We start from the raw sequence: 23,094 nt of genomic DNA, 5'->3' as shown, positions 1-23,094 counted from the left end.
GATTTGTTAGTAACACCGCAAACTAAGGAAAAATCTACTGGAAACAATCTTCTCTCTTTATATAACCTTCTCCTGCTTTGTAGACATCAGTTATTTTGAATTTGGATTACATTTTGCTCATTATTTTCCTCCCTCTCTCTGATCAAAGCATAACAACGAAAGAAAAACAGTTTAAATATGTTTTTATTAAATAAATTCGTGTTCACCTTTTTGATACAAAAATCCATTAATCAGGAATGTTCAATACAGACTGACAGTGATGTAAATAAGGACAACATACAATGGTCTGTGCAGTTCAGCCGCTCCCGGTTATGCATTTCTTCCTCAAAATGCAAGTTAGTTTTTCACTGTTGTTGGCAAAAGGACACTTGGCAGCTCTACGGCCATGACAAGCCAGGAAAATATATTCCAAGATGCAGATGGCAATATGATAATGAAAAGGCAGGTGAAGGAAGTATGACTTGTTTGTGGATCTGTGACCGTCCTCCTTTTGATCCACCAACACAGAAAAACTAAAAAGGCTGCTCTCAGACTGTGTTAATACTACGACAGCTTTTAAGTCCTTTTATGAAGTTTGGCCGTGCATCAGCTGAAAAAATATTACCCCTCAGCCTTCAAAGGTCAGTTCTTCCACCTGATTTGCTGTAGGAGTAAAATATAAATGATTAGGGTTCCTTTTAAGATTATTCTTTTGAATCACAGAAATACACAATGGATATTACTACAGGAAAAAAAACTAAGAGGAACTAATTCATGTATGACGAAGATAATTTCACAAACAGTCTTTTTGCTGTGGCAGAGCATTGAAGGGTGACACACAAAGGTCAACTTCTGTATGCACATTTCCTGGATGTGACAGGAAATTACCTTAAAATGTATTGTTTGTGTGGCAAGAGTTTCCCTTACCATGTTATTTATCAGCTCCTCAATCTTTCTGTCTTCATGTGAGCCACGCTCCACTTTACCCTGATACACAATCAGCTGCTGCCGGTCCTTCAGATCTTTGTATGTCTAGTTGGAACAAAATCAGTTTTAATAATCTGTGATATTATTCTAAGATACACTTATGGTAAATAAAGAATTTGGAAGAAAAATGAAAAACATTTTATGATATATTGTGTCATTAGGACTGCACAATATTTGGTTACAGCACTGTCAATGGATTGTTAAGTAAAACAAACTACAATTTACCTAATACTAGACTTGTCATGATAACTATTTTTTATTGGGCGATATACTATCCCATATTATATTACGGTGATAAACAATATTATTATAATTATTATTCAAGTACAACTGATGTATTAACAATATATTATCCTAATAATGTAATTATATTATTTCAAAAGAGCCTTTGATATTTATCTTTAATATATAGAGATTGCAATTGGAATATAAAAATTATTAAATATCTTAACCCTCAATGGCATGGTTTTGCTTTTAGGCAACAAACCACTTTTATGTTTATTGCACTCTCCATTTAATATTTAAATGCTTGTTTTTAAATATAATGTCCCAAAGTAAATCGCAATGTCTTTAGTCGATAACATAATTAACGTGACATGCCTACTTGATACAAAAGGAAAAGTCACGCTGTTCTCATATTCCTATTATATTTGCCCAATATAAATTATTTTTCATGAATCTCCGATACACTGATAATGCTATTAATATTAATTTTGACATGTTGGATCATTGACTTTTGGAGAAATATGGTAAAAAAAAAAAAATCTATCATTTTTTTAGTATCACCATATTAATTGCAGTATAAATGCCAGTTTTTCTAATACCATGTGTCTAGTGTAAACTTAAATGTAGGTATGTAAATACATACTTACATCAATCACAATGTCATGACATTTATATTTCTGAGCCAGGCTCAGCCTCAGCTCTGGGTCATCGATCAAATTCACATATTCTTGCAACACCTGATGAAGAGAAAAAAAAACATAGTCCTATTTAGAATTCTTCAGCATTCTAGTATTCTGTATTTTATCAACACTCTTATCAGATTCTGATGAGCAACACTCATCAGATTAGCTAATCAGGATAGCTAAAACCACATTTAGCTATCCTAATAATCCTCTGAATGACTCCAAAACCTTAAAGAACAGATGGATCTATTCATCAGATTTACATAAGCACTGTACCTCCCATTGTCACAACCAGTAAATCTTAACTGAGCAAACACCTTATTCCAATATAGAAAGGAACTGGTAAGGACAATGACAACATCTGACAAACAACACAGACTTCATCGTTCAGCTCCCCCTGGTGTAAGAATACTGGTACTGAAAGTGCGGGACCTGGGCAGGTGCATTGTTTTTCTGCAGGATATCCACCACTCTGTGAAAGCCGATGGGGGATCTTTTCTTGGTGTAACCCAGCCAGTTCTTGGTGTTGAATAAACTATCCACATCAAACCAGGATTTCAACTTTGCCCTGGCTCCAAGAGCTGTGAGGATGTACTGCTTTTCTGAAATCTGCCAAAGAAAACATTTTGTGATACAACGGTCAACGGTTTCCCAGCAAAACTTACACAGTTCAGGCCAAAGGTGAAAGTATGGAAAAATGAAAACTTTTCAGAAGAACAAGGAGAAAGAAAAACACTGCAAGCTGATATGAGTATAAAACATGCCTTACCCTGAATGTTTTCCTGATGTTAGCGGGGCTGCTGAAAGTACCCTGCACACAAACACATTGGAAATTATTTAGTGTTTGTTCATGACTTTCTCTAGGTTATGTTTAGCATCCACTGACCCCACTCTACATTAAACAGTTACTAAAACTAGGTATATTATAGTATGTTATCCATCCTCTTCCTACCCCACCCAGTCATGGGGTAACACCTGGTATAAAAACCCTTTTCTCCTCTACCTTCTCTTTAATCAATATTTTGACATACTGTACCTCGTCCAAATTCTCCTCTGTGCTTTTCCCTATTCAATCAAATCCTAATAAAATAATGTCTGGACATGTGTTCTGATATTTGTTTCACACTGAGATCAACAATTTCAAGTGAACAATAAAAATGTAGTGTGCAGGCATTTACCTCGGGTTCTCCGTAGTGGTAAAAGCAGGAGTAGTAAAGTGTGGTGATCAGTGGCATGTTCAGGATGGAAGCCTTTCTAGGGTATTTCCTAAAGATTTCTGCCTCCCCCCGCTTGTCATTTGCCTGATAAAGAAGGACACACAGTGTCACTGATGCAAAGCTCAAGAGAGTGAGTGGATGAGTTACATTCCAGGCACATTAGGTGCTTTTTTCTTTAAAAAAAAAAATTATATCAATATTTAGTAGATCCTCTTTTTGCAGAAATAACAGCCTATAAATGCTTCTTAAAGCTTCCAATGAGAGTCGGGCTTCTGGTTGAAGATATTTTGGATCATTCTTCTTTACAAAACATCTCCAGTTCAGTCAGGTTTGATGGTTTCTGAGTTTCATGTACAGCCCACTTTAAATTACAGCGCAGATTTTTAATAATATTCAGGTCTATGGACTGAGATGATCATTCCAGAACATTGTACTTGTTCATCTGCATGAATGCTTTAATAGATTTTGAGCAGAGTTTAGTGTTTAGGGTCGTTGTCTTGTTGAAGTATCCAGCCCCGGTGCTTTAACTTCAACTTTCTCACTGATTCTTAAACATTGTTCTCAAAAATCTGCTGATACTGACTGAAATCCATGAGACCCTCCACTTTAACAAGATCCCAGTACCTGCACTGATCACACAGCCTCACAGCATGATAAACCACCACCAGATTTTACTGTGGGGAGCAGTAAAGTGTTTGGTCTTGAAATGTTTGTGGCATGTGCTGAGAAAAAGCTTCTTCTCCATTACTCTCCCATACGGCCTCTCCTTGTGCAAACAACCAATGGTTTACAAAGATCAAAAAATCATCATAAAAATGATCAGGGGTGCCCAAATCTTTTCATACCACTGTATATTAAATGTTTCAGAGAAATATTTTCTTCTCAATTGAAACTAAGTCAAGTGCTTCTTCTTTCATTTTCCTACTAACCCAGGCTGACATTTCAGCATCCAAAAAAATCCCCTACAGTTTAAGGTGTGACTAAATGCAGCATTTCATCAGAAAAACACGTTTGTCATCCCTTTCTTACTTCCCTCTTCTCTCATTTAGAGATGTACAGCACACTTCCAGTAGAGTATTCCCACCAAACACCTCTTACACACCACAGAATGAAAAAGGGGAAGAAAAAACAACCAACACACGAAACCACGAATGAGAAACGACAAAGGACAAAAAAAAGGGCAGAACAAGGGAAGAACTACTTTAGACCAAATATTTCTTGAATGGTTCCAGTCATTAATACAGAGCAACCAGTTCTCACCTCTATGATGATCTGTCTCTCCAAAAGTGTGTAATGGTCTTGTACATGCATGGCATCATCTTGTGAGAAAGGAAGACTAATAAAAAGAACAAAATCAATAGTAAGCCCCTTCTCAAGATGAAAAGAGGATTTAATCTACAATTAGAGGCAGGCAATATGACTAAATATGATGCTATTGTGATACACACAATGTTTTTCTAATCATATTGAGGATATTACCATTGTTTAATGAACACTGGCCAACTGCACATTTTATTACAGAGAAAGTAATAAATTATGTAGAATTGGATGGATTGCAGCACATTATGAATTACAATCACTGTATTAAGAATAGTATCGTGTTTTTTTAAATCAGCTGACACTGATGCAATGCATTTTGTGTGTAAAATAAAAATACTACAAATATTATATATCAAGAAATCGGCTTTAAATATGATGACATAATATTCCTTATTCCATATCACCCACCCTATATACAACATTTCTTTTATTACCTTAGACAACTTTTAAGGAAGTCCCTTCTTCGGCCTTCGTCCTTTATATTCAAATGCTCCTTGTACTGCATTAACTACACAAGCATATAAAAACATATCAAACAGTTATGTAAATCTGTTCGGTTGTGATGGCAGGTATTTAATGAGAGGTACTTGGCATTTGACACTCACTGCCATATCCTCTGTTCTGCCAAGGGCCCTGCAATAAAGTTAAAATATAAAATCTGATTACTGTGGTATAATGAAGAGAATGGCAGTTATTCAAACACAGCCACACACATGTACAGGCACATAAACCTAGATTATCTCCACGTCAATGAGGAAAAAAGGAGAACTGCTTACTTCATCAGCTCCACCAAAAGCTTCTGCTCGCCCATCTCTTTCAGATAGTGAACATAATGCCGCAAAGCTACTTCCCTCACCATCAACTCCCGGAAGAGGATTTCTGTAAAAAGCATCAGAATCATAGCATTTAAAGTTATGTACTTTGCTTCAACAGTTGTTTTAAAAACAGCACAAAAATGTATGTAATGAACACCCACTCACCTTTACTTAATGACCTCTTTAAATATATTAATACCTAAAACAAATAAGATAAATTATTAACACTCAAATGATGTTCAGTGTTCAAGACATTGAGTAGTATTTACTGTTAATATCTCCTCCTGATGAAGTGTAAAATGTAATACATACAGCAGTTATAACATTGCCATCATGTAAGCTGACTGCCTCGTCCAACAGCAGCAATTTATCCTGCAGAGAGTGGAACCTTTCCAGGGAATACGCCTATAAAAACAAACAAAAAACAAAAACAAAAAATTAATTAAAACGTTTAGGCTATAAAAAGCCAATAATAAAATCTGTTTGTAACTCCATTACTATCAAAAAGCACAGGCTATAACTTCTGTGTAAATACTGTGTAATAATTACAGTAGTGCAGCTCTGGCAACTTCATACTGCACACAATATTAACACCCTAACCCATTTTATACCAACAGTAAAAGATATGCCACTGTTATGTCAGCATACTGTATGTCACTGCAATTCTTCAGCTGCCATTGCTGCTGAATTTGTCATCATTACATTTTCTTTTTTTTATTATTTTCATTTATTTTGAATTTTCTTCCAATTTTCTCTCCAATACAGCTAGGCCAATTGACCCACTCATTCAGCTGCTACTCAGTTGTGTATCTGCAATCACTAGTGATGCCTCAGTACAAGGACATAAATTTGTAAAGTCAGCCACCTCCTCTTTTCATACTGATGCTTATGCAGCATTACTGAGTAGACAGCGAGTTCGCAGGAAAGCTGCAAAACTGGGATTCAAACCAACAATCTTGCGATAATAGTGGCAGCCCACTATGACCACTGGACCACTCGAAGCCTCTTTCATTGACATTATTTTTTTTGTTTTCATAGCACTGTGCATCGTGACCACACTAAAAAAACAGATGGGTCTGACTATGTATTATGTATATATAATAGCTTTATCCATACCATATTCATCTTTAAAAACTAGTTTGTGTTAGTAATTAATATGCAATTGGGATGCACCCTAGTTGTTTTGAGGTTGAACAAAAAGAGAGCCGATAGAATAAGCTTTTGGTTTTCTTTAGGGTTTAGACTTAACCTAGAGTCAAATGTAATGCAAGAAATAATTATTTTGCCCTGGGCCACCCATTACCCTTCCTTTCCGCATCCGTCGAACTGTCTCCTCAGGGCTCCAGTCGCTCATATAATCCTGAAATTACACGTAATAAAAGCCAGTTAATACATCTCCACTACTGCAATCTGGATTAAAGCAGATTAAAGAGTGGGAACACACCTTACACTCCGACTTCGGTTTGCGCAGTTCTGGTGCATAAGCTCTGGTTGATGTATCAGTAAAAGCTAGGAGACACAGAAACAGAAGCAGGTCAATATAAAATATAATGAATACAATTTACTTAGTTCTGATGATGCAGGTTTAAGTTAACTCACATTCCGAAAATGACTGGAAGGGCTTGCTCTTTGCTATTGGAAGAAAAGCAATGAGTTAGAAAAAAAGCCACACATGGAGAAAAACACACACAGGTTAGTTTACTCCAATCAATACATAATGATCTATTGAGTACCTTTGAACAAGGAACTTAAGGAGTAACCAGAACCCTGTTTAGGCAACGAGGGGGCAGTGTCGATTTTTGGAAAGCTCTGTTCCCCACTGGAACGAAAGCTGGAAGCCGTCTCTTTGACTGACCAGGAGATACCTGCAAAACAACAGTAAATCCCTGTGTAAAGTCCCAATATAACAAAAGGTACATGCTAAATGGCCGTACACTCATAGGTATGTGCCCATTCAATGTTTCTTCAGAAATTAAAGGTAACAGGAACAACTTTGTGCTCCTTTTGTGTTTGGTAGTTTCTACATATCTGTGGAGGCTTTACAGTAGATGCTGAAACATTGCTGTGAGGACTTGACTGCATTCAGCCACTACAGCTTTAGTGAGGTAACGTTCTGATGATTAAACTCTTAATTACCAGCAAAGCCAGAACAGACATGTCTGGATACCTGCAGACATTTTTATAGCAGGTGTGCTCATTCCTGGTCCACAGCTGACCCAGATGATGAATACTTTATTGCATATTACAGCCAGTATGTTGAAACTGAATAGTGCAGGCTGGTAAATCTCCAGGACCAGGGATGAGCACCCTTGGTGTATATTATAAAAGAGGCAAAAAAAAAAAAAAAAAAAAACAGGGAGTGAGATTTGGCTTACTTCCAATAGGCTCCCCACTCCAGCTGACCTTCTCAACATCATCGTCGTCGTCATCATCATCAACAAGAATGCTGTTCACGGCACGCTTTGATTCTTTCATCTGAGTAAACAAGAAAACAAAGCAGAATTCCCATTTTCCAATGTTGTGGTTTACAACATTTTTTTTAATATAAAAAACCTTTGATCACTGTGATGTTTTGGAAGTTTATAAAACTTACTTGAATCATTTTTCTATACCATTATTCTGTGGTACTTTTGTCTGCTCTAAATTAAAGTTGGTTCCTAAAAAAAACATTTTTTTTCTGATCAAGATTATAACAATTTATTTTGAGATGAAGTCATGAACTTAAGGTTTGATGACAAGAAAACAGTACAGGAAAAATATATAATTTGTGGCCTTTCTGGACATTCCTGTAGTAGAGACGAATAGTGATCTTGACTTCTATTGGTTTAGGATGGAAATATGTTTACATGTTGTGTACTTGCATCAGCAAACAAGAAGGGCTTACAAACCTTTGCATCCTATTCATTTTATCTGTAAAAAAATCTAGACATAATCCTATTATATTATATGTTTCATTCATTAAAACCAAAAACAAATAAGACACGTCATACAAAATCGGCAGCAGAATAAAATAAACAATTAATTATAGTTATAGTATTATTACTACTAATAATATTTAAAAAGTTTATAATCCATGAAATGTGGAGAGATTTTATGTTTCTTCATTGACAAGTTAGACAGTACATGGTAGACATGTTGCAAATGTATGCACTGTATTTATAATCTCAGTAAATTCCATGTTCACCTTTTCCTTTTGTCTATTTTGTTCCTGGGGGCTGTAAATGCTGCTTCTAGTCTCTCTAAAATTTCTCACTAACTGAGTGGAAAACTGTATTCATAAAAAAAGTGTTTTTGCCTTAGCTTTAGAGGGGTAATCATAGCTTTCACAAATGTGTGAGAGAGAACACAAAAGCATGCCCCTGTGGGGACTGTATAGGTAGGCCAACTGAGAGTTTAAAAAAATAGGTTATACATTTAGGTTACAAAATTTACATGAAGCCTAGTTTAGACCCAATAGATATTAAGGTGGGCTGTAAGGATGGGGGTTCAGTAACAACAGATACACAGACTCACCCTTAGACCCACCTAACCCATGATCTGCCCATGTTCCACCCATGTGAGCACCACATGATCACGCAGGCCAGGCAGTTTTATATTGTTCACATTTTTACAGGGAACACAAAGGCTGTCCAAACATTAACTCATGAGAGCCCAGACACATTTTTGAATATTGATGTAAAACTTACAATTTAATAAATAAAGTGAGCAGCTCATTCATGTTTTTTCTTTTTCTGAGCACATGACTGGAAATATTTTAAGGTTCAAATCTTGATTTAACAAAGGTAAATGACACAATATTATAACTTGTATTTTAAAAGTTTGTTTTAGCAGTCATATCAGAACTATGGTTTATGGGTGGTATGACCAAAAAAAAAATCATATTTTCAATATTCTGATGGTTTCACAGTATAGCACGACATTTTTTTAATTATTTATTTATATTTTTAACACTGACTTTAATATAAGGTTGTGACTGTACTGTTTAAAACATTAAGGCTAACAAACATTAACAACTAACTACTTCTAACCTCATTTCCTTCTTACCCTCTTTTCCTCCTCAATCCCACTACTTCCCTTTGACCTCCTTTAGGCCCAACCTAAAAATGTTTTTTTTTTTTTTTTTACCTTAAACTTGCCTATTACTAAATGTACATCATTATTGAAAGTTGCTATGGACAAAAGCATCTGTCAAATGTAATGTAAAAAAGTAAACAATATATGAAGTAATCAGACTGCATTAGCAGAAAAAACAGCTAAAGAATGTAAACAATGGGCCTTAAAATGAGATACACCAACAACTTAAACACATCTTTTTTTTTTTTTATCAAAACTTAATATTTTAAATAGTTCCATAAACACTTTTAATGGAATTGAAACACTTAAAATATAAGTGTTCAAAGAGATATTTCTTACATTTTTTAATACACAAGTAAGACACAGGTTTAATATCAATTACAATATTACAATATGTTATTACTGAAGCCATTAGAAGCATTACAGTATTTACGCTGCTGTTTATCAGGTTATTATAATTCTCTTGGTTCTCCAGTTAACAAATAAATACGGTTCACTGTGCATTAATATTATCCTTTAAGCTACAGAATTAATATATTCAAAAGGGGCTATAGTTATTGGTCTAGTTTATCTTTACCTTGTATCCAGAGTTTTAGGGATTTTTTTTTCTTGTGCTGAATAAATGATTCTGTATGGAAGCCCATTTCCGCCACCTGAAGAAAAAAAAACGTCCTCAACTAAGTCATAATTATGAGATAGAAAAGTCATAATTATGGGATAGTAAGACTTAGTTGAGGACGTTTTTTTTTTCTTCAGGTGGCGGAAATGGGCTTCCATAATTCTGGGCTTGTCTGGGGGGACGAAAGGAACTTTTTTCTTAGCTTAGCAGTGTGTTTTTCGGCAGTGCTTTTCTATGCAGTGCTCTGTAGCGCCTCTAGCGGTACGTAAAAAAATAACAGCGTAAAGGATATTAAAACCGGTATTAATATCGGATGAAGCGATATACTACCCAGCACTAGGTTGAATAAAATAAAAAACACAAGCTTATTAATATGTAAAACTGTCCCGGATCATCACGAGGCTTCGCCAGTGTTGGTAAGTTAGTTATCTAGGTATATCTGCTGTATGATTTAAGGTGGAGCGCAGGAGCTGATTAACCAGTCAGTTACTAAAGCTCACCTTAGTGAACTCATCATCTTCATCATCGAAGGTGAAGGCGCTGAACTTGGAGCTGTTCCAGTACTCATCGTCCTCTGGCTTGGCTCTGCTCATCTAGACCGATATACACAGACACAGTGAACAGAGAGGAGAACACAGGAGAAGGCGCTGCTGAGCTGAACACTGTTTACATTATACTGAGGTCTCGCCTCCACTTTAATGATTAAAACCGGCTAATTCAGACAGTCTAACAGAGATTAAACAGCGGGGTTCACTAAGTACAGTATGTATTAATATCTCTCTGTGTTTATTAGTGTCTATTTCTGTATCTTTTTAACCCCGGCGCGGTCTCTCCGCTCCCAGCTGTCAGTCTGGACTAACACAGCCCTCCAGCGCTCACAGAACACAGCCGCGCCTTTATACAACTACTGTATTATCACAGAAATACATAACTACAGCCGTATGAACACACACAAGTCTTATACACTCAGATCAGACTGAGAAAGCAAGCGCTTAAAAACAGAAATCTCATGTAAGTTACCTTCGAGATTTTGCAGCCTAATCAAAACCATGAAACGTCAGCTGATCACTTCCGGGCAGCGTTGGCTCAGACACCCTCCAAAATAAAAGTCTGAAAATGAAATGTAATATTTAAATCGATGTGAGACATTTAGAGTTATTTTAAATTTATGTTACACATTTTTACAACCTACATTAACATTTTTTTATTATTTTTTACACAACAAATGTCAAATAAAGGCTGCTCTACCGAGTTACGGGTCCAAGCCTCTGATTAACACCACAGTGATATTGGTAACAGTGAGACGGGGATGGTGGCCACTGTGGCAAGGAAATACTCTTATACTAATCTCCTCTGGTTTCAAGAATCCCCCAGTACAGCAGACCTCAGACTCCTAACCTAGCTAGCTACCAAGCCTAGTGTCAACCGACACGTAAAATAATCATATGCTATTTTAGTATTCTGAATTAGGCAGGTAATGCTTGTGAATGAATAATGGAAAATAACCGATTCATTTAATGTCCAGCTGCAGCTCCAACTTGCTTCCATAATACACACCAGTTTGACAAAAAAAAAAGCACAACAGATACTCTTTTTATTGTTTGTTCAAATTTATGAGGCTAACAATTCAATAATTACAAAGATTTCAACATGTGATTTGTTTTCTTGTGAAGTAAAAGCAGTAGTGTTCTGAGAATAAAGTCCCATTTTTAAGAAGCTGAAAAGTCAAGTGGAGGGGAGAGAGGGAGGGAGGAGGGGCACAGGGAAAAGACAGGAATACCATCGACAAAATCAAAAGAAATTTCCTCGGACTAAAACATGTTCATGTGCAAGTTTCATACAGTGTTTCAGGGTGAGGGGAGGGGAACACAAAATAAAACATCACCATTAGCCTGTCTTGTTAAAAACAACTGAAATGCTTTAGCGGACAATGTGTTGCTGTAACACAGAATGGCACTGAAGGCACGCTAGTGAGAGAATGGATATGACGGTCATGCCCGCAGCTCTCGTTGTGGTGGTGTGGTGCTTTGATTCCACCACATACGTGAGAGCGCCACATTAAATGATACTGTCTACGTTCCAGAAACTCATGAAGGATAACCTGTAGTTGCTCCTTTAATGCAACAATGTAAAACCTAGGGATCGAACACGGCTATGGTGAGAATCTTAAATCACATATTTATTTCTTTACATTAGCACACAAAAGCAGCAGCAGTTTCAGAAGAACTATTGAAATCCTATGAATAGTGTGGTCCTTTAGCAGTGTGCCATTACTCTTGTTAAAACACTTACTATACGTAAAGTCTTATTTCTCTTTACTTCAGTTTCTTTACTTCTTTATGGAAATGAGCAGTGTTCCATCAGCTAAGTATTTGTTTGTCTCAAACGTCTAAGTTAAAACATGAATATTACAAAGGATGCCTGAAAAAAATGCAGACTGGGGAAGGAAAAAAACAAACAAAACAAAAAGATTTACATTACAATAAAAGTGCCCACCGGTTTGGCTTAAAATCCCCAGTCGGATAAGTGTCAATGCCTCTTTGTGACTGCTCTGACACAACTACGTAGAGAAGTGTCGCTAATACAGAATAGCAAAACGGGTTTTCATTACTGGTCCAGCTGTATTATCTGAGGGAAGGGTGTCTCCAGGTCCTCCTATCCCACATGATGAGTGATGAACACAACCACCAAATTATTACACACTTAAAAGAGGAAAGCCAGTTTTCCCCTCACTTGTCATTTTAACAGCATTTTCTGGCATTTTTATTTGCATGATTTCTAATGAGTTAAAAAAAACAACCCTCACAAGAGTATGGCATTGAGATTAAAAAAGAAAAAGAAAAAACATACTGATGATTATTAGACCCTGTTAGCTACACTACCACCTAGGCTCCAGCAGGGGGCAGTCATTATATGCATCCAGAGGCCATACTTGGCTGGAGCTTTGATTCTCATACTGGCCGGCATGAGCCAGACATCACACTCCACTAGGAACACATCACAGAAGTTTTTCCGACAGCGGTTCAGTATCCCAGTTCCATCCAGGGTATGTTTTATAATTCTCTTGGCAAGCAGCCTGGAGAGCAGAGAGTTTTGGCTGCAAAGGTGGCGCAGGTGTGTGGAGATACGAACTGTGAGATGAGAGTTCGAATGTTGGCACTTTGTAGCAAATTCTAGCGGAGCGGAGAGCTGGGGGCGGGGGCAATGTGTATTAAAAGTGAAGGTGTGCGCCGAAGCAGGGTGATGTTCGTTCTCAGCCATCCAGAGTATGCTCCAGACCATCCAGGGTGAGCTGGCTGCGATGCGGAGAGTTGGGGCTGGGGGGACTGCTGGGGTTAGAGCTGTTGGAAGGGGTGGAGTGTTTGGTGGAGTCTGAGTCAGGCTGCAGAGAAAGACATGAAGGAAAAAATGAGACTAGATAAAGGTGATCCTAAGCAAGGCTGAAATTACAAAATAGTGAATGTGCAACAGAGCCTGAGGGTTTACTGTTGCTGTGCTTCTGACAATGAGAACTGGGGCAGTTATTGCTGAACATAAAACAAGGGCACCCAAAAACAACTGGAATGGAACATTTTCCTGTACCCGAGGTCAGCATATGATCAAAGCTTGTAAAAGCAGCAATGAATCAAGTAAAGAACAGCCTTTTTTTTTACCTCTCTCTCGAAGTCCTGATCTGGATCTGAGATGTTGCGAGATGACCCAGCTCCAATAAAGTCACCACCCCCTATAGATACAAGCATGATCAATAAACTATAACTAAGGAAAACACCCTTTCAATAGAAAAGACACATAAAAGTACTAACATGGATGGTGAGAGATTACTAACCGGAGGCAGTGCGTGTGATGTGGGTCTTACTCCATTGTTGTCGTGAAATACTAGATAGGGGACGTGGCTTGTCTTTAATTGAGTCATCCTGAGAAGAGGGCATCACACTCTGTAGCAGTGAGCACAAATACCGGCATTAGATGCAGAGGAAAGTTTCATAGCCCTTACCTATTCTACTCCTAAAACCAGCATGGTTTCAGACATCTTTAACCATTAATAAGTCAACTTCATGTCTTCAATTTCAATTTCATAGTGCAACAAATCATTAGTAAAAAGCTGAATTATAAATCAGTCAGAATGACCAAATAGTTAGCTGTAGAATATTAACCGAATAAATCCTCATACTTTAATATAATTATATCAGATTGTAGTTTAGAGTACTGTACACATTCAAAATTATATATACATTAAAACCACCCAAAATGTCAAAAACTTCTTTCCATTTTTAATATAGCTTCTTTTTTAAGAGATTTTTTTTTCCTCAGCAGTGCGTGTATGAAGATCTATATGAAATAAGCCATTTCTTTAAAGGTCACCTTCCGTCGTTTTTTTCTTTCATTTTAAAATGTCTAGTTGTGGTCTCTAGTATGAATGAATGACATGTGAGCCGTTTTTGTAAAAAAAAAGTGCTCAGGTGTCTCTGTATAGCTCTTTTCTAATGGACTGTTTTAGGGGTGTGTCCAAAATGACCGGATTCCAGCTTTGCTCATGAATATTCATACATGCAAACAGAATGCAAATATCTCTCCTCTGATTGGCTAGGAGCACTGCGACGCCCCTCCACCGCTCTGCCGCTCACTGCCTCCCACCTCCTAACTGATGAGCGGTGATGTTGCGTCGCTTCAGCTCCGCCTCTGGGAGTTTCTCGAGCCAAGGTGGGCTGGTCTGTGAGTTTCTGCCTACGTAGGCAGAAAGATAATTCAAAATTCACCCGTTTTTCGGAGGGGGGGAGGGGGGATTTCTTTGCTTAGCTCCTGCAGACAATGGGGGCTGCAAAACAGTTTAATGTGCAGGTGTACACATTCAACTCGGAGAGACCTACTGTATTCCACAAAAAACAAGAAAAATCGGATTTTCGCGGAAGGTGACCTTTAAAACTTAAAGGAACGTCAAGGAAAGTCAAACTGCTGCATTGTACAGCAATATATATCATGTACTTGTTAATGTACAATAGAAATGGTCATACACGAACACTATAATATACGCTAAGTAAAACCCTAAGTAAGAGTACTTAACGTGAATAATTTATGTCTGGCTGATATCTGGTCTAGTATGTCCAATATCAACCTGACTGGTGGGTCACAGCTCATGTCTATCTAGTAAGTCCGATATAAGCGAAAGCTTAAATTGAAAATTGGCTCCTTATTTCTGTCCTGCTTTTCAGCTGATTAACAAGGTCCATTTATAGCATGAACTGAGCAACACTAGCCTCTGTGGAAAGGGTGTAAAAGGGTGGAATACTGAAAAAGAGTTGTGATATTTTATGTTTTGCAAAACTGTATCAATTCACAATTTCTATCAATTAATAACATGTAAAGATTAGTGCCTGTTAGAGGTTTATTTTCTGTTGTGTTTAAACCATGACCACTAGATAGCATGGTTGTACTCTGTAATAATCATGTGTCCTCAGATCCCATTGTTCTGATTTTGTACAGTGATTTTACGCACATGATGGTGTGTTTTTGATACACAGGACAGTTTAATTTGAAAGAAAGTTGCAATCTACCACCTTGTGTACAGTATGTTGAATGGTAACACTCCCTGTACCGTGCAAATGCACAGACCTACCACACCTTTGAGGAATTAAACAAGAAGGAAAGGAGAAAAGGGGATGATAAAACAGGGAGATAGCAGAAAAGAGAAAATAAAGAAAGTTTGGGAGGGGAGATTTTAAAGAAAGAGCAGATGGAAAGAGGGAAAAGGGTGCTAGCCTACCCTTCCGAGGGAGGAGGTGGAAGGTGAGGAGGAAGAGGAGGAGAGCTGTGGAAGGCTCTGCTGCGAGGAGGGCTCTTTCTGCAGATAAAGCCCGGCAGAGACGGAACTCATGTGATAGACGTGCTCAAAGTTGGTTGGAGGAGAGATCAGGGCGTGGTGGCGAGAGGATGAGGGGGAAGGAGTCTCGCTCGGCTGCTGCCGTGGCAACGAGAGACCAGGGTAAATCCACAACCACAAAGGGGGTAAGAGAGAAGAAGAGGGGTGAAAAAGAAAGGAGGAAAAGGGTTGGAGGGTGAAAAGTAGAAGTTACTACTCAACGGAAAAGAGAAGAGAAGGTGAGCAGAGAAGGGATGAGTTGTACAATGCAGTGAAAGAGAAGGTGAGAGTGACTCTAGAAGTCTCGATGGAATTTTAAATGTACCAACGTGCCTAATTAGGACTGTAGAGCTATTGCAGAATATGTGGCTCTCAGAAGAAAATGCTACAATTTTAGATATATGTGCACTATATATGTCAACACTAATGAGTGCTGATGAAACATCAGAACCTTCTCAGTTCACCTAAACTGAAAAAAAAAAACTAGCAGTAATTTCTTCTTTGCTGTTTTACAATAAATCCTGCAATTCTTCTGTGATCTAACCCAGCATAATATAAAGCCATTACCAGTGGCAGGTCCATGAGGACTTGCATCCCATCTCCTGGACCCATGTGGGCCACGTGGTTGAAGTTAGTGGGATTAGAGATCAGCTTCGACCTCATTTCTGGGTCCCTCAGCATCTCCCTGTTATATAGACAGAAATGAAACCAATCAACCACTGGCTCTAAAGGACTAGATGATGAGAACATGGTCATTAACGTGAAAAGATGGGACAGATCTCTTACCGCCTCTGCTGTATTCGCTCCTCCTCAGGCACCTTGAAGAGGAATTTCCTTTTGCTGCGTGTTCTCACCATGAGTTTCTTACTATTGTCTGATGTCTCAGGGATGGCCAGATCATAACCTTCTGTACACACAATGAAGTAAGACAAAGTCAGAAAAGAGAAATGAGGAAACGTTTGATCCATGGGGGCAACTCAGATTAAGTTTGTCTTTTTTTCAGTTTATAAGAGGATGCTAAAGTAATGTTACTTACAAACACCTTTTGTTTTTTTAGACCATTGTAAATCACAATGAAATACTGTTTGCCTCAAACAAATAAGCTCTGGATGCTTTTTGAATGAGCTAATTGCTGAATGCAATCAAATCCTCACAGCAATGCTCTAAGATCTAGTTAAAATGTAATTTTTAATAACCTTAATTTCTGAAGAAACAAAAAATTAGCAAATGTCCCAATACTTATGTACATAAAGTATTTTCTAATGTTCAATTAAAAAAACTGACAGAGATGTAATAATAAAAACTAATGTAAAATCAACATTATACCACAGTTAGTTCCGAACCTGCAATGTGATTGGCTAAGAGGCGTGACATTATTAGCCAGTAATGCACTGTAACTTAAGCTCTCCATGTGTTACTCCCCCACATACAGGTAACCTAGCAACGATACAAGCCAAACCGCGCAGCTACAAACAGAGCAGCAATGAAACTATTTTAACTCGTTTTTATAAACAAACAAATCGTATTTTCTCATCCTCTTTAAATCAAAATATTTCAATAAACAGTGATAATGGAACTGTGGTATAATCACAATAATACACTTTAGGTTTGTGCTATAACGTGTAATATTGGCACTGTTGTGCTGATCTACAGTACTCGGCCCACCAGTGCCAATATTACACGTTATAGCACAAACCCAGAGTGTATTATTGCTTAATTTTGAAATTATGGCATCTTTACCGAGCTTTCATGTTCGTCAGCTTTGAACTGTTGCAACATTTAATGAACACACATAAAAAGTAAAAATTCCCACATGTCACACAAATTGTTACTACTATAAACAAATATAGAACTTTTCCAACCCCACCTAGAGTATATCAGATGCACATCACCACCTAGTGTACCAAAGCAGCAACAGTTCCAAGGTTATTCCTTAACTGTTAAACTGGTTTATGCCAATAAATCATTTAAATATTATGATCTCAAAAGTGCATAGATAATAACTAAAGATTTTGAATCGCCCAGCACTACAATGCCTTCGCTATTGGACTTGCCTTTGTTTATGACCTACAAGGCAGTTAGGAGTGAAAGCATATGGATCAGTCATGGTCAACACTGGCAGGCGCCCTGGAGGAGGTGTGATGAATGAGGTCATTTCAGTTTACCAAACAGAAGTGCCATTATCGGCAGGGCAATCTGCCAGGGCTGGCAGGAAATGAATTGGAAACTGAGAGTGGCACAGAGTAAGGTCAGACCTGCCACAGATTTCTGAATCTGAGTGTCTTTACTCACAAAATGGCTTTTAGGTGACTATGACTGAGCTGCATTTTAACGTATGGGAGCCACAAAGTCTGACCATTAGTGTGTGTTTCTAGAGCCTGTCTAAAGTCTAAATGACTTAATAATAATAGCTTATGCCTATTGTTCAACTGAATTTAAATTTAATTTGTTTTAAAACAAAGCAGTTTCACAGAGATACGGGTCAAAGCCTCTTAGAAGTAAGCACCACAGTGATAGTGGCAACAGTGGCAAAGCTTGAACACCTTGGCCTTGACAGGCTTTCTTGGGTTTTATCATGTAATAAGGTCCAAAAATCTAACTGTATTTAATGAGCATATTAGGACAAAAAAAAGTCTTTGTTCTAAGCTATAAAACATTGTCAGTGCACATTTTCTGTCATGACTTTCATTGCAATCATCTTCTCAAAGATAACAGGACATTACTCAACACACAAGGCCCTGAAAAACTGTCATACATTAGTTATTAGTTAACTGATTTATAGTCCAAATCATAAGTAATACTGTTTCTAGCATTCAGTTTTCAGTCAGTATTTCAGTAAACACTTTAAACCGTTTGCAATACACTACAGCGTAATTTTAACTTTAAAATTATAGTTGTTTTTAAAAATTATGGCACTACTACTACTACATTCTGTCAAAATAATATATATATGCCATATTTTCCCAACCCTAGAGGTATTACATTGAGACAATTAGGCAACAGTACATTACAGATTAAATTTTCATCAAAAGAAACAAAATAACCAAGTTCTTTCTCTTCCCTGAATCAATAATAATGAACACATGGAATACAATTTGAAAGGAAAGCCACTTACTACCTTGTCATTAAGAAGTAAATATTGATAAACCTATGTACCTGCAGAGTTGTTGCTGAAGTAGATGAGGCGGGGCTGCTCTGTGCCCAGTAGGTTCAGACTGCCCTCCACATTCAAAGGTCTGATCTAAAAAAAAAACACACAGTCCAGGTGTCATACAAGCAAGTATATGTCTGAAAGCATCAAACATCAATCATTTTAACTTTCAGCACTCCTGCTTACTTTACCCAGAAGACACAGCTGATTACCTTTCTTAATGAAATGGTTTGGACCCATTCTGTGGTATGGACATCAAAGACATCAACTCCATAGTCACTGTACACAGTAAGGTAAGTGGAGTTTGAGCCTGGAAAGAGGAGAAATAAAGAGATAAAGTGGGTGCTGGAAGAATGGTCATGACCTAAGTTTTACAAGAAACTATTTTTCATAAGCAACTTGCTAATGTTTGCTGTGGATGTGAATTGATAAATTAAAGCCTAAATTGTTTCCCTAAATGTAGTCAATCAGTTTTGTGTCTGGTTTCATTAGTTTTACTCTGCCACAAAACGAACATCATATAGGAAATTTAATCGTAACCTTTAAATATATTAATAAAATAATTAAATATATATATATTATTTCTAAAAATAAATTCATTTTACAATGTGTATACATTGTCCAGAGTAACTACCAGATTCAAATTATGCCAAAAAATTAAAAACCAACAACAGCTCAATGCTCGGGCTTTATACCCCTCCAGCCTACACCCTGCATTAGGCATGGTGTCAATAGGTTCATAGAGTAGTTCATAGAGTCATAGTCTAATGGCGATTTTTCTCTACATGGACAGGTTGTGTGTGGATTTTACAGCAATGGTTCAAATTAAAATAGCTGTATGCATCCATTCAAAGGTGGGTCCATTCACCTTTGGGCATACAGTGTTTGCAAGACAGAAATGAAAGCAGGTCTTAAGAATATATATATATTTTTTAGCAATATAAGGCAAGTATATGACCAGTCCTTATTAGCTTCATTAGACTCAAAGCTCCAGTGCATAAGTAAAAGGCAAACATACTGTCAGATTTTACCTGTCAGCTAAAACACACACACACACATACTTACTGCAGGCGAGTGGAGTAGCAGGCCACATAAGCTCCTGTGTGCGGGAGCGTCGTCCCTGCGCATCTACATAGATGCCCAGCTGACTGAAGCACAGGAGCAGCTCGTTAGCTCCAACTTCCATGGCGTGCAGTGCATCCAGGGGCTGCTGTGCGAGGAAGGCCAGCGACGGGTCCCCAGGACTCACCAGGCTCACGGGTGAAGACTCACCCTGCAGGGCAAGCAGGGCAAAACCTGACGGGTAACCCACACACAAGCGCTCACGCACCATCCCCAGCCACTGAACCACACCTGGGGCCTGAACCTCCCACATTTTGCGGTGGTGTGGCTTAGCCCGAGTGATCTCGTAGCACAGCACTTGCCGCTTGATGGCTGCGAGCAAACAGGCAGGTCCCCCGGGTCGCAGCACGCCTGTAGTGAGAGCCTGGCAGCCTTTAGTCTCGGTCAGTTTCACATCAAAAGCAGCTTCAGCTCCCTCCAGCGCCCCCCAGGGGTGGAGGTGCACATGGCGGTTACGACCACACAGGAGAACCACCATCTTCTCTTTGGGGATCAGATCAATTTGGTGAACTTTCTTGCAGTCAGCGGCACGGACAATTACTGGAGGGATTAAAGATCAAAGATCAGTGGCAATTATTTTCTCTTTTTGGAGAAAACAATATTTTTATTATCTTTTTTGATAATATGGACTGAATGGGGCTTAGGATTCTTACTATCTCTGGTGATCTCAACCACAAACAGGCCCTCTTCTGTGCCCAATGCAATTCGCTCTCGATCTAGAAAAGAGAAATAAGCATTGAGTGAGAAATGGCAGGAATGAAAATGTGATTATACTGTGAAAATTCAATCTTGCTGAGAACCAGCAAAAAAACAACCGAACTGCAATTTGTACAGGTGTTTCTACAGAATTTCTCAATTGTACTCAAGCAAAAATACAATCATATCACTAGAAATTTCCCCAAGCCAAAAATAACATCAAGGCTTGCTGACCAACAATGGCTGCAGACAGTGTGGTTTTGATGGCAGGCAGGCTGTTGTCGTAAGCTTCGTGTAGGACGTGCACGACTCGGTTCTTCAGGCGGTTCTTGGCCAGGATGCTCTGCAGGCCCTCCAGGATGCCCACCCACTTCCTCTTCTCAGCCTCACTCTCGGCCAGAACTAGCAGAGACACTGCTCGAACTGGGGAGCTCAGTGTGGACGACGTTACCTGTGCCGGGCAGAAATGAAGATTTAGAAGACCGGTGTAGATCTGTATTCTATAGCTCTATAACACAACCTAAAACAAAAGAGCCTACCCGGAATATGCAGGGAACATCTTTGCGTGTCGCATGAATGACGTCAGATGCCAACACAGAGCTTACAGAGAACTCCTCATCTCTGTGGGGTAGAAGGAAAACATATCAGGAGTTGAAAGCATAGCACTATTTGGTTTAAAGAGAACATTTAAACATTTGTCTAAAACTAAAATGAAAAGTGAAAGAGTGCAATGTCTGTTAGCACTTTAGAAGTAAAATAAGTAAAAGAGACCTGAGGTCGAGGACTTGGCTGGCCACCACGACCGGCTGAGTGGACTTCCCTTCAGGAACCTCGTACAGGAAGAGCTTGCAATCGCAAACCACAGCATATGCTCTTTGCCAGCCTTTCTTCACCCCAGTAGGCTTTGGAATCTAAGAAACCAGAACAAACACATAATTATCAATTATCACACTTATCACCTTCAATATCAGTTTTATTTGCATTGAATTTAAACAACATATTTGTTTTAACTTACCCTAACAAAGCCTTTATAGGCTGTGCCAATACCCCTCTGTACATCAATACCAAGAGGCCTCTTGGCCTGCTCTGGTGGAATAGGGCATACTTGAGGAGCGTTGTCCTTACAGGACACGTGGCAGATGAAGGAACACACTGAGGAGAAAACATAAAAACAAAAAAAATTAAATAAAGAAAAAAAACTTAATCCATATTATATTTGATATTTTAATCCTGAAAGCAGTTAGTTTTACTTCTAAAAACAAAATAATTTAGGGATTTAGTGTGGTGCACCAACCCTCGCAGGCGTAGCCCTGTCTGATCAAGCCCACCATCAGAGAAGTGCAGTGTGTGCACTGAGTTGGACTGGAGAATGTCTTAATGCTCAACTGGTGAGCTTTAGGCTGTGGAAATAAACACCCAAAATGCTTATTAGTATCTTCTGGTGTGACAAAAAATGAGCCAACACAAATGCGTGTTAGAAGTGAAATCTAAACCTCAGTTTTCCTGACTATTATTTTCACAATTTCTAAGCTTAGTGTTAGAGAAGTTGCTTGTTCTGTGACTCGGCCAAGAGTGATTTACCTTTGGCTCTGTGAGCAGAGAAGACTGGTAGACTGGAGAGGGGGCAACTGGAGTGGTTGCTGGTGGCTTCGCTGGTTCCTGCCAAAAGAAACAGCATCATCAAAGTCTTAAATAGAAAAGATTATTCTTTTTTTTTTTTTTTTTTGACAAAATAGGACTGTTTAAAAACAAGACATACCAAAAATATGTGGTATAAACATACTACACATATCCAAAAGTATAGACGTTGGGTAAAAAAGTGTCATCAGTTGTTTAATCCCTTTACAGGCCTTGGAACGTATACAGGCTACAAGTGTAGATGATACAAAACCCTTTTTCTCTGCAGTAAAACAAGAGCTTTGAAATCTCCTACAGGACACTTGGAGAAGATGCCCGTTCAATCTCTGCTCCACTTCAATTTCAGATCAGTAACAGGAATCAACCCCACATGAGCACATGAAATATTTTACTTGTATTCAGGAAAATACTGATTTAAAAATTTAGTTTAGGAAATTGCCAATCTTATAATTCTTATTCATTATATTTTTCAAGTTGTAGATTTACATACATTTTTACAAATAATTTCTATTACAATTACAATGAGAATTTGTAGTAACGTTTATTATCAAACATGAATCTTTTTAATGTAATGCTTGAATATAAATCTTAAAGATTTAGTGTTTGAATAACCTTGGCCTGAGGTTATGCCATTGCCAAGAGGGGTACGCCATCCTAGAACTAGGATTTTAGGAACACATTTTCTCTAATCATTCAGCAGTACTTGACCGA

At 38.2% G+C, this 23,094-nt stretch overlaps 2 protein-coding genes across 7 annotated transcripts in view; both read right to left on the bottom strand.

Annotated features, from left to right (window-relative positions):
- Positions 1-165: 165 nt before the first annotated feature.
- On the bottom strand, positions 166-11,040 carry vipas39 (VPS33B interacting protein, apical-basolateral polarity regulator, spe-39 homolog). 2 transcript variants are annotated; one of them, XM_007256619.4, is made up of 19 exons: positions 10,940-11,040; positions 10,420-10,512; positions 7,602-7,701; positions 6,960-7,091; positions 6,826-6,858; positions 6,671-6,735; positions 6,530-6,586; positions 5,539-5,631; positions 5,392-5,425; positions 5,188-5,290; positions 5,017-5,044; positions 4,846-4,919; positions 4,352-4,427; positions 3,053-3,175; positions 2,644-2,685; positions 2,307-2,483; positions 1,839-1,928; positions 907-1,011; positions 166-642 (listed from the first exon to the last, which is right to left on the bottom strand). In XM_007256619.4, the coding sequence occupies exons 2-19, from the start codon at positions 10,510-10,512 to the stop codon at positions 622-624; spliced, it is 1,446 nt and encodes a 481-aa protein (XP_007256681.2). In that variant the 5' UTR covers positions 10,940-11,040; the 3' UTR covers positions 166-621. The 2 variants fall into 2 exon arrangements, with proteins under 2 accessions (XP_007256681.2, XP_049338617.1); XM_049482660.1 differs by lacking the exon at positions 3,053-3,175.
- A 451-nt stretch (positions 11,041-11,491) lies between these two features.
- cdc42bpb (CDC42 binding protein kinase beta (DMPK-like)) overlaps positions 11,492-23,094 on the bottom strand; it is a 71,214-nt gene continuing 59,611 nt past the window's right edge. For 3 of the 5 annotated variants that reach the window (XM_049482623.1, XM_022686599.2, XM_049482631.1), the window contains 16 exons: positions 22,327-22,404; positions 22,040-22,145; positions 21,761-21,897; positions 21,517-21,656; positions 21,285-21,366; positions 20,980-21,196; positions 20,703-20,765; positions 19,993-20,589; positions 19,140-19,237; positions 18,933-19,017; positions 16,563-16,683; positions 16,344-16,461; positions 15,681-15,875; positions 13,746-13,854; positions 13,573-13,643; positions 11,492-13,301 (listed from right to left, as the gene is read on the bottom strand). In XM_049482623.1, the coding sequence (XP_049338580.1) occupies positions 13,173-13,301; positions 13,573-13,643; positions 13,746-13,854; positions 15,681-15,875; positions 16,344-16,461; positions 16,563-16,683; positions 18,933-19,017; positions 19,140-19,237; positions 19,993-20,589; positions 20,703-20,765; positions 20,980-21,196; positions 21,285-21,366; positions 21,517-21,656; positions 21,761-21,897; positions 22,040-22,145; positions 22,327-22,404 (2,346 nt within the window). In that variant the 3' untranslated portion in view covers positions 11,492-13,172. The remainder of the gene's footprint in view (positions 13,302-13,572; positions 13,644-13,745; positions 13,855-15,680; positions 15,876-16,343; positions 16,462-16,562; positions 16,684-18,932; positions 19,018-19,139; positions 19,238-19,992; positions 20,590-20,702; positions 20,766-20,979; positions 21,197-21,284; positions 21,367-21,516; positions 21,657-21,760; positions 21,898-22,039; positions 22,146-22,326; positions 22,405-23,094) is intronic. The other 2 variants (XM_049482636.1, XM_049482644.1) reach the window with 1 other exon arrangement.

Source organism: Astyanax mexicanus, chromosome 1 (assembly GCF_023375975.1).
Source record: "Astyanax mexicanus isolate ESR-SI-001 chromosome 1, AstMex3_surface, whole genome shotgun sequence".
NCBI lineage: Eukaryota > Metazoa > Chordata > Actinopteri > Characiformes > Acestrorhamphidae > Astyanax > Astyanax mexicanus.
This window is presented reverse-complemented; position numbering and strand designations above follow the sequence as displayed.